Raw genomic sequence first — 15537 nt, 5'->3', positions numbered from 1 at the left:
TAACAGTCATGGTGTTTCCACATGGAAGAAAAAGAAAAAAAACACTTTTGCAGGTTAAAGTTAGCTTCACAGTGGCTTAGTGAAAAGCTATACAGGGAAAGATGCTAGTTCTCCAGTTCTAAAATGCTGCTTAGTATCTCTGCCCAGAGCAGATCACTAACTGGAAGAATGTCTCAAAGCCATGGGTTACTTGTTAGGTTTCAAATGTCCCAGGAAAGGACATCATATCACAAAGCTATATTTACTACCTCATTTTAACTAACATGATCTTGAGTGTGGTCCAGCCTTATGCAGGACAGAAATCATCTGTAATATGAGTTGCAACCAGCTAGCATGCTATTTATGTTATTTGCTTAATTAGCCCCAATTTACAGTAGTGTCCTAATGTAAAGAGTTTAACATGGGATGTAGATCATAAAGTTAAGGTAACACTGGACTCTGAATTTTTTCAAGCCACCTTGGACATCCTTGTATTGCAGAAGTTGGTTCAGAGTGTTAGAAAGAAAGCAAAGAAGGTACAGAATATAGACTTAATTCCTATTACAGACAGAAGACAAAACTTTGCCAGATATTAATTCAGATTCTATAGCCAGATTCTTTGAATAATATTGATTGAACATGGTCAAATTATGCTGGTGTTTTCACAGTGATATATAAAATCGTAATGTTTACTGTTGCTGGTTATATGTGTGATTCCTGCTTTGTAAAGATAGTTTTCTTTGTAAGATTGCTATAACTTCAAACTTGTGTAATCCATATGAGTTCTACATGTTTACTTTTTTTTGCGTGGTTCTAGCTATTTAAATACAAATTTATGAAAACAGCTTTTCCACTGGTAGAAAGATGAAATGAATGCAGCCATTTCTCTTGCTAAATCTTTTCTGGTGACATTTCAATGATATTTGCATTTTCTGTAAAAGATATACAGATACAACTCCATATTTGCCTAGGAAAGAACTCCATTAAATTTTAAACCATATAGAAACTGTGCTAATCTGAAGAAAATATCTTGGAAAGTCACACTGCAATGGGAACATAGAAAAAGAATAAGAAGTTGATCCCAACTCTCTGAAAGTTATTCTGATCCATATTACTTCAGCTGCAATGTAAACTAAGTTGTTACTTAAAAGACTTCAGCACAATTTATTCAGACTGTAACCTCACATGTTGCCAATTCAACAGTGGAATGTTAAGGAAAAATAAAAAGAGAAAACACAAAGTTATACCTTCTGTGGGTGACAAAAACATTATTAACATGACCCAGCCCGTTGCAGCCTGGCAAAGGACAGTGTGGCAGCTCTTGTTTGTTCAGTTTCCAGGATAGTGAAGACCCATTGACGGGACTCTCCTTCTGTCTCTTGGCAGCCAAAGGACAACCAGAAGCAGTGCGATGAGAAGTGTATTTACCTGATATGTGACCTTGGCCATCACAGCCTATCACTGGGCATCTACAGAAACACAGCAAAAGAACCCCCATTTTCACTAGAGAGAGCAGGCGAACACAGTCTCAAGAAAGTCTGAGAAAATAATTCCAGCTGCCTGTGCCACTTTGCATTAATGGGTTAAGACTCGGTCCCCGGAGGCACGCTGTACCTGAGCATCCAATTCATGTCAAGCTGAGTTATGGGGGTTCAGCTGATCTTAAGATTAGGCAATTTAAAATACAGTCATACAGCCCAAGAAACTAAAACATTCATTTAGATAGTATTTTACCAGAAAAGAAAATTGAAATTCTATCACAGGCAATAAATCACACTTCTACAAGTGTATGGAAAGTCAACATTCTCTCCTCTCTATCTAGGTTTCTGGCATGAAGCAGAGGGTGGGTTCCCGTACCTGGAAAATGTAGCTCATGCAAATACTTGGAAAGAAAGGTTTGGGATTTTTTTGCACTGCTCTGTCAGTATTATGCAGCCTCTCATATATCATTAGCAAGTATTAAGAACAAAATTGTGTGCTACTAAATCTTCATATCTATATTCTGGCAGTTATCATTTGCTGATTTTAATGGAATGTGTGTTCAAGTCAAGAGTGTAGTGAATCTCTACTGAGTTTCCCCTTTTCACTTTAAGTGAAACCTTTATTTATAGAGGAAAGACATGAGACATATATTTAAGTTCTCTGGGACATATTTTTAAGGTGTCACTCTGATTTAATTAGCTGACATGTTACGATTTCCCTACAGAAAGAAATAATTTGTTTTCCTTCATTTTGCCAAATTTTCCAACCAAGTGGCACTTTCATAGCACTGTTTAAAATAATTGGACCGATGCAAGCAGATATAGCAATCTTTCCTCACTGTTCAAGCTCCAAGGTGATGGACTCCACCAGCTTTGCTAGAAGCAGAAACACTTGGTTCAGCTCCAGCTCTAGGCCATACCCTCATGTGGCTCAGATTCACTGGGATGTCTCCTATGATGCCTCAAGTCCTGAAATCTTATGGGCTTTTTTCTCCCTTCACTGGTGGTAGATCTCTGTTTTTGTACTCACTTAAGTTCAGGATCTTCTTTTTCTTCCTTGGTAGGAGTCACTTTGATACCTCCTTTCCTGGCACGAGGACAACCAGATAAGCTGAAAGAAGCACACAGAATAAAAGCCACCTCTTTCAGCTGCTGCTTGCCAAGAACCCGAGCGCTGCAACCCCGTGCGATGGGACAGTTTTTACCTTCTGTGGGATGCATAGTTCCCTGTCACATGGCCAGAGCCGTCACAGCCAGGTGTCGGGCACCTATGGAATAATACAGGGAGCTTACAAAATACGGCTTCAAAGGTACCCAGTACATAACGTGTACGTTCTACATTTTGTCTAGGGTGGAAGAAAGAACAGCAGAGCTTTTGTTGAATAATTAAAACTCGTTCTTGCTGATTTCTTTTATTTTAAATGAGAAGGCTCCTTTCATTTTTTTTTTTTTTTAGAACAGAGTTTTAGTAAGGAATGTGAAATATATTGCATATGATGTGTAGATTTAATTAGTTTATAACACTGTTTGCACCAAACATTTTTCCTTGTACAGGATCAACATTACCAAAAAAAAAAAAAAAAAGCAGCTTGATATAGATCTATTTGTAAAGTCCCTGTTATGTGTTTGTTTGTTTGTTATTCTTCTGATGTTTTCGGGTACAGATATAAATAAGCACTTTGCCAGTATTTACAGAAGGGAAAATGGAAGCAGAGAAGCAGTTTTACTTTTGGGCATCGGTAAATGATAGCTAGAATCTGAATTTAATAATTTGTATATTCTAGCACTGTAAGCATACAACAGGACCATTCTAGCACTAGATTCAATTGGGTATTCAGCTTGGCAATTGGGTTATGTTTATGCCTCATAGTTAAGGGGTTTCTGTGTGTGTGTGCAACAAACAAGCCTTTTCAAGGATGAATGTTTAACGCTAAAACATCCATACAATGAAAAGAAACAAACCTGCCTGTAACTGTGTTTTTGCCAGTGGTCTGGGAGGGTGGGCTTCTTGCTTGCTGGTCATACATGAAGAATGTGCTCCAAAAGCCTACTGGAATCAGTAGGTCTTTCCACTGACTTCTGTGGGGTTTGGAGCAGGACTTTACTGGTAGCACCTTCCATCTCAGAAGTTCAGATTTTTTTTTTTCTTCTCATTTAAGGCTATTGTTTTTCTTGTGTGGGGTTTTCTTTTGTTTTGTTTTGTTTTGTTTTTTTAAGAGAAGAGAAACACACCTCAGAACAGAAAGCAGTACAAAAAAAATATTTACCTTTAGAAGTTGTGCCAGCCATTTCTGTATTTCTGTATTATACGGCACGAAGTTCTTATGGTAAGCATCCCTAATGACCTTTTGAATGCTATGATTTTTACAGAGAATCAGAATTACAGAAAGAGTTGTGCCAAGTAATCTTGTAAGGAACCATTAAGGAAACTTGCATTGTTCAATACTCTCTTAAGGGTCTCGGTTGTTACTGAATCTTTCCTGAGGTGAGGAGATGGGTGATTTAATATAGTCGTTGGTAGGCTGACATGGAAAACACCTACAAATATAATTGTAATATCACATCTGAGTGTGCAGGTGTATCTCTTCACAGAATATTTAAAATTATTTTTCTGCTAACAATTACTTTGTCAAAAATGTAATTTCTTTTGGACATGACCAAATTTATTCAGTGATTCAAGTAGAAATCAGCAAATAATTTCAATGGAAGAAAGGAGACTTTTTTTTGTTTTTAAAGATAATGTCAAAACATTTCACGATGACATTTTCTGAACAAAATATTTTGGCAGAACGACATGCCTCACACTGACAGAGAAGGTAGAGGTGTGGGTTGCAGAGTGCCAGATATGCTCGACTGTGTAGAGCTAAATGTTGACCTGTCTGAGTGTGGGACAAGGACTGGGCACAATGTCATGTGGAGCAGGCAGCAAGGGCAGATGTCTGGAGAGTGTGAATGCTCACAAGTAAATCCAGAACACCTGCCAAATACTATGGGTATTAATTTTGGCTACTCATTTTATCAGATGATCACAGATGGAAGAGCTGTCCGCATAGACTGGACGTGGATTTTAATTCAGTAAGAGCTCTTTGTGGGAGACATTCAGATCATGAGTCTGAGAGTTATGGACTTAAAAAAGACACTGAACTAAATTTAAATCTCCCCACCTGTATTTACCACTTCTGGCAGCAGCTAGATTTCACAATCAGATTAGAGTCCAAGGTATTCTTGAGGTTATTAAAGATTTGAGGCTGAGATATTATCAATACTGATGAAATTATAAGATGATATTTCACATGGACTATTGACAAACTAGTAAGAAGCTTCACTAGCAAGACTCCTAAGCTTGACCACTGGTTTGGGTTTTCCAAATATTGGTTATATCTTTGTATGGGTTGTGAAATTCCACAATACAAGATACACCAACAATGTATTGCCTTACAGTCAGTAATACTGTGGATCATTATCAGCATTTAACTGGCTGATGAGTTTGGACTGGTGCCCCAGCTTAAGGAGTCATCCTCTGGTTTGGATTCCTGTGCAGAGCCAAGAAAATCAGATTTACATTGGAGGGCCAGAGGCCTCAGGAGCTCAAGCTAAAAGATGTCGACTCTGAAGTGGGTGTAGGTTACAGATTTTTTACAATTCATCATGTTTGTTTTCCAAGAACAAATCTCTCGGTGATTTCACACAGAAATTCTTATAACTATGCATTGAGTACCTGCTATTTCATTCCCTTCTCCAAGAGGGTTGCTTTATCTTTAGGTAAATGAACTACAACTACACTGAGCTGCAGATCTAGGAGCATTTCTGGTACTTTTACTCCCTGGAAACCTCACAGAGATGGTTGGATATGAACTTTAGTTAAGGCAAACCCACAGAGGTCAGCTGAGAAAACTGTTGACCGAAATATGTCATGCTGCCTATGGAATATGGATCAGTATCAACGTGTTGTGTGAAACCTATCTAGAAGAGCTGCTAGAATCTGTCCTAAAATTGCCATATAACCACTGAAACAACTTGCCTAAGGATAGGAGTGACTACCTATTCCTTAAGGTTTCTGAACTGTAAGTAAATATCTTTCTAAAGTACACTTTTAAAATTATTTAAGGCTTGATAAGCAGCTCTTTGGTGAAATAGTATAATCAGTCATAATTCTCCCTTACACCTTTAAAATCTATGAGTCATCATCAACTTCAGTGTGTTTTACTTTGACTACCTTAGATTGCTCTGTGCAAGCAAGAATCCTCAGATAAAAATTGCTTGAATCTGACTCAAAGACTCACTTTCTGAACAGATCTTCCTTATTTCCAAACTGTAGATCACATGGAAGCCTTGTATCTTTGCTGGCTTAGAGTTTCATAATTAAAGCCAAAATCTTATCTTTATTCTGGCAAATTAAATGTGAATAACATTTGGAAAAAATACACAGCTTTTTCATATTCATGCCTAACTACAGGAGGGTACTTTTGTGGCCTGATTCTATGAGCATTTATGCCCTCTGCTCACACAGCAATAGTAAAATTAACTATTGATATCACTGTACTATACCAGTGCAGGCACGATTTCAGTTTTTGGTGTATGATTTCATTTAGCCAACACTTATCAAAAGCAGAGGTTTGTTTAAAATTTCACCTGAACAATGTTTGCAGGAAGCTAAAATAAGGTGGTACATTTGTGGAAAATAATTTTATTTAGCCTTTTTTCCTTTTGCAAATTGTCTGTGAACAGATTTTGATTTTTGCTCTTTTTCTCGTTAATTGAAATTAAATGCTAAGTGCTTTATGCAACATATTTCTGTCTGTGAAATGTCCATGAACTTTGACTTTGTCTTTCACAACTCACTTATTATACATGGCGTACAGTGTGCGGTTTGTCATTTAAGTCATATGCTGTTGCTCCTCTTTCCTTATGGCATGACCAAAACTCTAGAAGCTTTAGTGGAAAAATAACCATATTGGTATGCAAATTTCCTTATTCACACATGAATATGGGGGGGGGCTGAATGAGGAGCAACTATTCAAAATATTTGTGTGAGTGTCTATGTATGGCAGAAAGCCAACAAAAGCAGGGACAAATATATATGACTCAGCAAATGATTTCAAATTTGTCAGCATTTTTTGCAAGTCAGTTCCTTGCTTCTTGTGTTGCTCTTTTTAAAACAAACTAAACCTAAATTTTATACCTTTGAGACTCCAAGATGGAAAAACTGCCAGTGTGTCAGTTCACCTACTGGCTTTGGGAACTGCTTTGAACAGTTGCCCATATAAATGGCCTTTCTTTGCCATTTTGCTGCATCTCCAGCAGGTTCAACTCCATAGCTACCATCAGTTCAGCATTTTGTTTATAATTCAAGTTGTCAGACTAGAAGATGAGACCACTAACATTTGATCTGAAGAAGTTAACTTGTGACTAAACACTGAGTCAAGCCTAAATATAGTCAGTCCTACTATTAATACCATTAGAACAGCATAATAGTGCCATGATCAGACTTTATTTTCTTCTATCTGGACTAGGGATGAACCTAAAGGACAGAAAGGACAGTCACGGGATTCTCCCCTTTTTACATGCATTCATGAGTTTTTCCAAGCCATCTATTATGGGATCCAATTTACAAGTTGCAGAGGGAAAGCTATGAAAGAACTCTAATTATCCTTTCCTCTTCCCCACATCCTTATTGACAAAGCCAATTCAATAACTAGATGACTGGTTGCCAGTGCCTCTCTTGACTACAGATTTTTTAAATATTCATATGTCCCTATACATCTGTCTATATAGCAGAGCCTGCACAGTCCTTTTGTAAGTGACATTTCATGGTGAGAATTATGCCAGCACAAAATCATATGACTTGATGTCTGCTTCAGTGACATTAAACTCATAGTATATGGTAGTGAATGATAAAAAATGATTTGTAGGAGTTCTGGTCTCATTTTTAGATTTATTCTAACCAGATTTATTTCTAACTTAATAATTCTAATTTATTCTAACAGGATCAGACTGAGTTATTTGCCAGATCTGTCTTACATGTTAGATATTTTCTATTTCTCTCTGATTCAGAAATACTGTGAGAGCAGCATCTCTGCTAGTGCTTACAATTTTTTCCTGCAGGTCCTGCTTAATTCATGAAAATGAAGGGGTACAAAAAATAAGAAAGACAAATGGAGAAAAGTAAACTCTGTTTCACTCAAAAGCTTTCAAATCAATTCACTTCAAATTCTGGACAGTTTTGATGTAACTCAGAGCAATTCAACTGAACAACTGCATTAATGTAGGGAACATGTTGACTGAAGATAAATAAAAATGACATTCGTGCTATTATCAATACTTACTTAAGCTCCTGAGAGTTAGCAGCCATAAGGGATTTTAACGTCTTGTCAGCTAATGGGCACCCAGAAACACTGAAAAAAGAATGATGTGAAAAGTTTTACTAAAACAGAATATTTTTTTTCTGAAAACAGCAACCTCCAGACAATCTATGACTTAGAATGGGAAAAAAAGAGATCCTCAAATATTTTCTCTTGGCAAAGGAGGAGCAGCCAATATCAGGCTGTAGTTCTTAAATTACTAGAAAGATATACAGTCAGGACCAAAGGTTTCTAAGCCCCTGTAAAGCTTTGCATGGGGAGGCAGTGGTATGCAGAGTCCATCTTCTCTGTTGCCTACATGAAGGGCAGGTAGAGCATCTGGTCCACATGGCTGGGAAAAGGCAGAAACTGCTTCCATCCTGCTCCCAGAAGGAAAGGCAGGAAATTATTGTTTCAGCCCCTAGGTTGACAGTAGGCTATTCTGAGGAAAATATTTAGCATCCTCAGATTATTAGCAGATCTATGAATTTCAAAGCCATTCACAGAGATATCTGCAGAAACCTCATTAAAATCTCATGCACGAGCATCTGTACAGAAAGTGCTTGTACACTTAGGGAAATGAAAACTTTACTAAATGACTTATCTGCTCAGCTAAGACCTGCAGCTACAGTAATAAGCATATGCTGCTCAACTCCATCAGTCTATTGAGCCCAGACCTTCACAAAATATAACAAAACCAGGAAAACCAGCCACATTTCTGTATGGATTATTTTCTGCAAGTTACTTTTGAATACTTATCCATGGTTAGTATAAAAATGTTCAAAGACAACAATAGCTAAAAGTAGCTCTATTTCCTGCTTTAAACTTCCTGTTTTTTCTTACCTGCGGTGTGAGGCATAGTTTCCTGTTACATGACCGCTACCATCACATCCTGGAGTTGGACACCTATGCAAAGAAGATGCAATGAGAAATTAGAGTATGTATAATAACACCACATAGGTCACTCTACCTTGCAGTGAATTACATAATGATCCTTAGGGCAATCACATTCATCATTTTGCATCTCAACACTCTCATGACACTACAGAAAACTAGGAAAACTTACACAGCATTTCTAGTTTTCAATTATTACTTGAAGCATAGATGGAAAAAAAATTTCATATTTCCACCATGCAAATGAGTCAAAACCTTATTTTTTTAATCTGTATAATGTGAAACCACCATGCTTTGTGTAGATTTTTCGGTTACCACTTGGATTCTTAAAAGGACATTTTCATTACAGGTACCAAATTTTGACAGCAATTCATAAATGTTAGGGATGAAGTTTCTGATCTGACCTCCTGTATAACACAGGCCAGACAACAGTAATATTCAAAATAATTTCCTTGACTTCTAACTAAAATAAGGCACCTTCTTTAGAAACACATCCAATCTTTGTTTGCTGACATAAGTGAAAAATAAGGTGTTCTGGTTGTTTGCAGAACAGAAAGCATGTCAAGCTGACACAGCTGAACTTCAGAATGAGCACAAAAGTTTCCCAAGGTGTTTCTCAGCTGAACTGAGAAGTGATACAAAGGTGGTATACATTTAGCACAACAAATATGTCCCTTTATGCCAAGAGATGGAGGTATGTTTGACCTGGAGAAGATGTTATAGCTTCTGTTTTTCCTCAGCCCTTCTTCAGTCATAGCACTGAGCTCATTTATCAAATTGGGATACAGTCCTCTGTAAGAGGGCAAAGATATCAAGAAATGCAATTTGTGCATGGAGGGGTAAGGGTAGGTGAATTAAGAATACCTTTCTACAGTATTTTACAACACTAACACCAACCCTTCAGAGTCACCTTATAAAGGGCTGTGTCTTCTTTCGCTGGGCCCATGGATAAGAAGGGCAAGCAGAAACTGTACAAAAACTTTTAGCTGGTGCTCCATAGTAATGAGTAAGGGGTACCTGAGATCCTCACCTGGGTATTTTCTCTGAGCTGGCAGAGTGCTAGGAACTTTTTCAAATCTGTAAAGAAGCCTTAGGAACACACCAGCCTCATTTTCACAGCCCAGTTCAACCTGAGCAATGCAGTTATGGGCAAGAGAATTAACATGGAAAAATAGAAAGCACATGCTAGGAGGTGATATTTGTAAATTAGTTCACTGCAACTGAGCTAACCATGTCAGAAATGTTTTTTCTGCAAGTGCTTATGTCATTTTAAAAACTTCCTCATGATGGAGCCACCTGTATTGAATTGTTCTGTACAAGTTCTGAGCTCAATGGGATCATAGAAATGCAGTCTGTTCCCTATATTACCTATAGATTCTTCTGATAAATTAAAACTATTTCTTATTTAATTTTCTGGACAGCTACATTTTAGATACCTGTTTCTACTCGCTGTTTGAAAATAATGCAGTAAAACCACTGTAAGCTGATCATTGCCCTTGTAAATACTCTGGGGATTATTATTTAGGAGAGTAGAAAAGTATTTTACAGACAACTCAAAACAGGTCAATATCACAAAGGAATAAATATTACAAAAGAAAAGCCATTAGTCTTCAGCAAATAAACTCTCAGTGACTTTTGTATGCATTTGTTTTAGAAGAGGCAAAACAAACCTGACCTGTAGCAATCTAGGTCATGAACTACAACTGCAGATATAATGTGGAGAGTAGGCAACATGCAGACTGCATGGCATCAGGGGAAAAAATCACTCTTCACAGCGGCTTGCCCCAGGGAAATGTAATTTCTAGAGACAGAGGCGGATCTAACTGATTCAGTGCCACTGAGTCTGGGGAGCAGGGCACAAGGTGATGGGATGCGACTCATTTTATTTATGGGTGAGCCTGCAGTGATACATTATGGGCTATCATTACTAAGCAATACGGAGTGCACTTGTCTAGAGAGACCTACTCTGGTTTGGGACAGAAAGAAAAGTGGTATAAATGATTGCTAAGTCCTAGTAGACTGTTACAGTGAAAACACTCTATTGATATCCAAATGCTGTTGATGTGAATCCAAAGGGGTTTTGTGGAGAGCCTAGATGAGATTTTAAAAAGTGACTGGTGTTATGAGCTGGTTGGAACAATTTTACAGAAAGGATTCTAAACTGAAACAAGCTGTTGCACGCAGAAAGGTTTAATGGAATTATCCTGCTTTCTTTGCAGTTTTAGAAGTAAAGTTTTGGAGCTTAAGACAGAGCAAGTGAGTCTCTGTACTTGGGAAAAGAGAGTATTAGCCTGTTCTCCCAGAGTGTGAATTTGTGCATCCGCTGGATTTTCAGCAGGACAGAATAACTAGTTCTGCTTTGAAGGAAGGAGATGAAGGACTTAAACATAGATTTCATACAGGTTGGAAAACCCTGGGGCAGGTCCTGTCTTGTGTTTTATCTTTTTATGAACTTTGCGTGTTTCCTGTCTGAGAAATCCCCAGCACTTCTCCACAAACTCTCAACCGTGTATCTATAATGACGATTGTCCAAATAAAGTTTATCTAATTATGTAAGCATTAGCACACTACAAAACTGTGTTTTGTAGAAGGAGCTGTTGCCCATTTGTTACCTACCTGTCTGAGGAATAAGGAGTGATACCCAGTATAACATTAGTCATGAATCTGTCCACACCCCCAGGCCTACCCTGGCTTGTCTCAGCTCCAAACCTCACGTCTCCCCAGTTGCATAGTGTCCTGGTTTCAGCTGAGATAGAGTTAATTTTCTTTATACTGGCTGGTGTGGGGCTATGTTTTGGATTTGTGCTGAAAACAGTGTTGATAATACAGAGATGTTTTAGTTGTTGCTGCACTACTCAAGGACTTTTCAGCTTCCTGTGCTCTGCCAGGTGCAGAAGAAGCTGGGAGGGGACACAGCCAGGACAGTTGATCCAAACTGACCAAAGGGCTATTCCATACCATATGGTGTCATGCTCAGTATATAAAGCTGGGGAAGAAGAAGGAAGGGGGGACATTTGGAGTGATAGCGTTTGTCTTCCCAAGTAACCGTTACGTGTGATGGAGCCCTGCTTTCTTGGAGATGGCTGAACACCTGCCTGCCCATGGGAAGTGGTGAATGAATTCCTTGCTTTGCTTTGCTTGCGTGCGTGGCTTTTGCTTTCCCTATTAAACTGTCTTTATCTCAACCCTCGAGTTTTCTTACTTTTGCTCTTCCGATTCTCTCCCCCATCCCACTGGGGGGGAGTGAGCGAGCGGCTGCGTGGTGCTTAGTTCCCAGCTGGGGCTAAACCACGACACATAGGCACAACAGGGAACTAACTACCTGCAGTGAACTGTCATGCAAGTCTCCCTGCTCAGCTCCTGCAAATCTGCTCCAAACCAGCACTCAGAACAACGTCGCAGCCAGTCTTCAGCAGGGCAGAGGAAAAAATGGCATTTTTTGTGACTCACGTGATGAGTTCTTTTTTGAGATCTCTTGAATGGAGCTTGGGTTTAGGACTTGGTATGGAGACATCTCCTGGATATTTCTTTTCCTCCATGTTCTCTGGAGAGGTCACTGGATCTTTCTGAAATATTAGATGAGAATGTGACAAAAGGAAGGTTTCTCTCTTCAAGGCCTCCCACGTATACAACAAATACCTTGCTCTGGCAAAAAGAGAATCTCTTGGAAAACATTAAAAAAAAAGTCTTAAGAAATGATGGAGAAAGTTTAGTTACATCATAATTTCAGGATCTCATAGGCAGACTTTTAAAAATGTTGAACTGTATAACTGTGAAACTATTTCTAAAGGCGGATGCTGCTTTAGGCTGTACGTAGGGAAAATTTGGTTTAGATTTATAAAATGGTGATAAAGACCAAAGAAAAATACACAGAGAAAATACAAGCAGTTGTTGAATATATAGAGCCAAACAAGACTTCAGCAAGTATATTTTTGGTTTTTTTCTCTGCAAGTACATCACTGAGTTTTGTATACAATTGAAGTGAGTACCATTGTACTACGAATTACAAAATTATAATCATAAAGTAAAAAAAATCGTACATAAACATATGTAAATGCAAAGCTTTTTAGAACTGAATTTGTTATCTTATTCAAAGAGTAGATTCCTGATAAAATAAAAATCATAAGGACAAAACCACTTTGAAATTTTCTTAGTAGCAGGCTGCTAAAGATAGTTCTTGTTTTTTACTGTTCGTAGATTAAAATCATCACTGCTACAGTGCTGCTTGATGGGTGGTATGGACCATAAGTATTCACTCCCTTGGGAAGGCATTTTGGAAATCTGGAGTCCTGAAAGGAAATTACATTTTTGTTTTCTGAAAAATCTTCTTCAATCACTTCAAAATAGCTTGGTTTATACTGTTTTGAGAATGAATTACTATTATTTTTATGATGGATAAGTATTTCCTTTTTGGAGGGATGGTCTGTGCATATCGTATCATTCAAGAATTCTCCAGAGCCCATAACATCAATTATCAAATCTGTATTAATCCCTCCTGGGACTTCATGTTGGTTTTGTGACTCTGTTCCAATACTCAGGTAGGCATCACCCAGAGATTACCGTCTGTAGGAGCAGAAATTTCTGCCTGTGGTTGAGGGGAGAAGCTCCCAGCTCCTGCTAAACTCATGGGGCTGGTGCCATACATGCTCTGGGCTTGTGCAGCTGATGAACATGCCAGGACAGAGGGGCAGGGATGTCTGCAGAGCTGTTAACACAGAGCGGAGGGCTGAGGAGAATCTGGACTGAAAATGGAGATTCTGCCTAACGGGACTTGTAAGCTCTGCGGGGGTGTTTCTTCTGATAAAGCTTCCATATGGTCCTCAATTCTGGCAGCTCATCTTTGCCTGTTTGGAGACTGGATCCTCAATATGACTTCCTTCTGCTTTCTGGTACTGGCTACCTACTGCCTACTGAAACTCACACTACACACACATATAGAAACCATGCCATATTACTGCTATATCAATTACTACTGATTTTTGCAACCACATTTGTGGGGTTAGTTTGTCTTGGAATAATCTCATCTGCTACAAATATAGAAAGCAAAAATACATATATTCAGCTTTTCTAAACACTCTTTCATAGTAATTATCGAGTAATTATTTTAAATGTAAAAAACCCACCCTGATATGTTTCAGGCTTTTAGAATGTTATTACTAAAAGAAAACTTCAGATAAGGAGTAATAGAGAAAAGTAAAAGTAATGATAGATATTGTTAAAATGTTAATACAGAAATAATAAATTGTTGAAAGTCCTCCAAACGTGGAAACGAAAATGCTAAAAACCAAAAGTGGAAAAATGAATGCCAGCTTTGTTCAAGATATAAGAAACCTCAAAGACAGTTTTCCAACATTGAGTTAAATCCTGGTTCTAGTGGCATATGGGGGTGTTTTTGCCACTGCAATCTGCAGAATGGGGATGCTAGTTCCTGACTCTCTCTGACCATAAGTTCTCACCTGCTTTTCCTATATACACGTAAATGCAAGCTCCTACAGGGATCGTCACCAGTGTAAGTCACTGTAAAATCAAAAGCTCCCAAAAGAAGCAACATAATGGTGGACCCTCTGTTGCCAGCTGCAAGGGGTCAGTTGTCAAAATAACTTCAAAAAACACAGGTAAGGTGATTTCCATTTAATGTAATGGAGGTTGAAGAAAGCTGGCTTATCAGTTTTCTCTGTATCAGCTAACTCTGATAGGCCACATCTGTGTCACTGAATTCAGGACCAATGCTGTGTTTCTAAAAATTTAGTGCATGCCTTGGCTGGATCCTAACTGTATCAAGACCAGGCACACATCAGCCTCCTCCACTTCTTGTCAAAGGTCCAACTGAGAGGACCCTGGAGTAAAGTGTGGTGGAAAGACCACTCTGGCACTCCACTGGGATCCTGATCTGTGTGATGTACCTCAGGATGCACCTGCAGCAAACAAGAGTAGCTGTAACTGTTCATGCTGCAGGGTTTATTCATATTTTCATATATATAGCTTGTGTTCTTTATCTCAAATGAAAGATATCGTTTGATCTTCTGGTGATGGACCAGAAGCTTCTGTGTGTGAGTTATTTGTCATGTCACTGTCTGATACCTGCTGCACAGAGAGGACTGATTGAGAATTATGTATATCAAGGCTTGACAAAATACTACAGCATTGCAGTTCATAGCTTCATTTAATGATGTTTCACTGAATCATTTAATAAAAATAAGATTGCAAGATGAAGGTTGACATGAGTACATCTGCAGCCACCAGCATAACTGATGCCAGAGGGTTTAGAATTGCAGTATTTTCATTTTCTATCTTTGAAATAATTGATTTTTTCGAATCTTAATTGTGGATTTCCTGAATTGACTTCTTAAGATTTGTAATTTTTTTTAAACCAATAGCTATACACACATACGTACATACACAAACATCTACAATTTCATAGTAACTGCTCTTTTGAAAAAAAAAAAAAATCTAATAAGGATCAAAGTGGGAATACAGCTTGTTTCCTAGTTAACACACATGAGTATATTTCCCAGGAATGAGGGAGACATATAAACATTTAAACAGGTGATTTCTCCAGCATTGTCTTAACACCTTGTGGAACAATTGGTATTATAAAGCAGCATGAAATTTTCAGATGTGTAGAAGCTACAAAAGGAAGACAGTGCAAAGGGAATGCAGGCAGAAGAATACTGAAACTCTGCCTTTCTAGGATCTTACATCAGTACCTGTGGCCCAAAAGGGGCTCCATCTGTCTGAAATGAGTAGGTCAGACCTAAAGACCAAATATTTTTTGGTCCTCCGCACTTAGGACTGAGTGCAGAGCATCATGCCTTGGCTTGTGTGCTTCTCCAGCGAGTTAG

The 15537-nt window shown here is 38.3% G+C and overlaps 1 protein-coding gene across 5 annotated transcripts in view; it reads right to left on the bottom strand.

The window, feature by feature from the left end:
* ST18 (ST18 C2H2C-type zinc finger transcription factor) overlaps positions 1-15537 on the bottom strand; it is a 168409-nt gene that overhangs the window by 5943 nt on the left and 146929 nt on the right. For all 5 annotated transcript variants that reach the window (XM_072851273.1, XM_072851274.1, XM_072851275.1 and 2 more), the window contains 6 exons: positions 12146-12261; positions 8645-8707; positions 7787-7855; positions 2666-2728; positions 2491-2571; positions 1227-1448 (listed from right to left, as the gene is read on the bottom strand). In XM_072851273.1, coding sequence (XP_072707374.1) covers positions 1227-1448; positions 2491-2571; positions 2666-2728; positions 7787-7855; positions 8645-8707; positions 12146-12261 — 614 coding nt within the window. The remainder of the gene's footprint in view (positions 1-1226; positions 1449-2490; positions 2572-2665; positions 2729-7786; positions 7856-8644; positions 8708-12145; positions 12262-15537) is intronic.

Source organism: Ciconia boyciana, chromosome 2 (genome assembly GCF_034638445.1).
Source record: "Ciconia boyciana chromosome 2, ASM3463844v1, whole genome shotgun sequence".
NCBI lineage: Eukaryota > Metazoa > Chordata > Aves > Ciconiiformes > Ciconiidae > Ciconia > Ciconia boyciana.
Note: the sequence above shows the minus strand (reverse complement) of the source record. Positions and strands in the feature narration are given on the sequence as shown.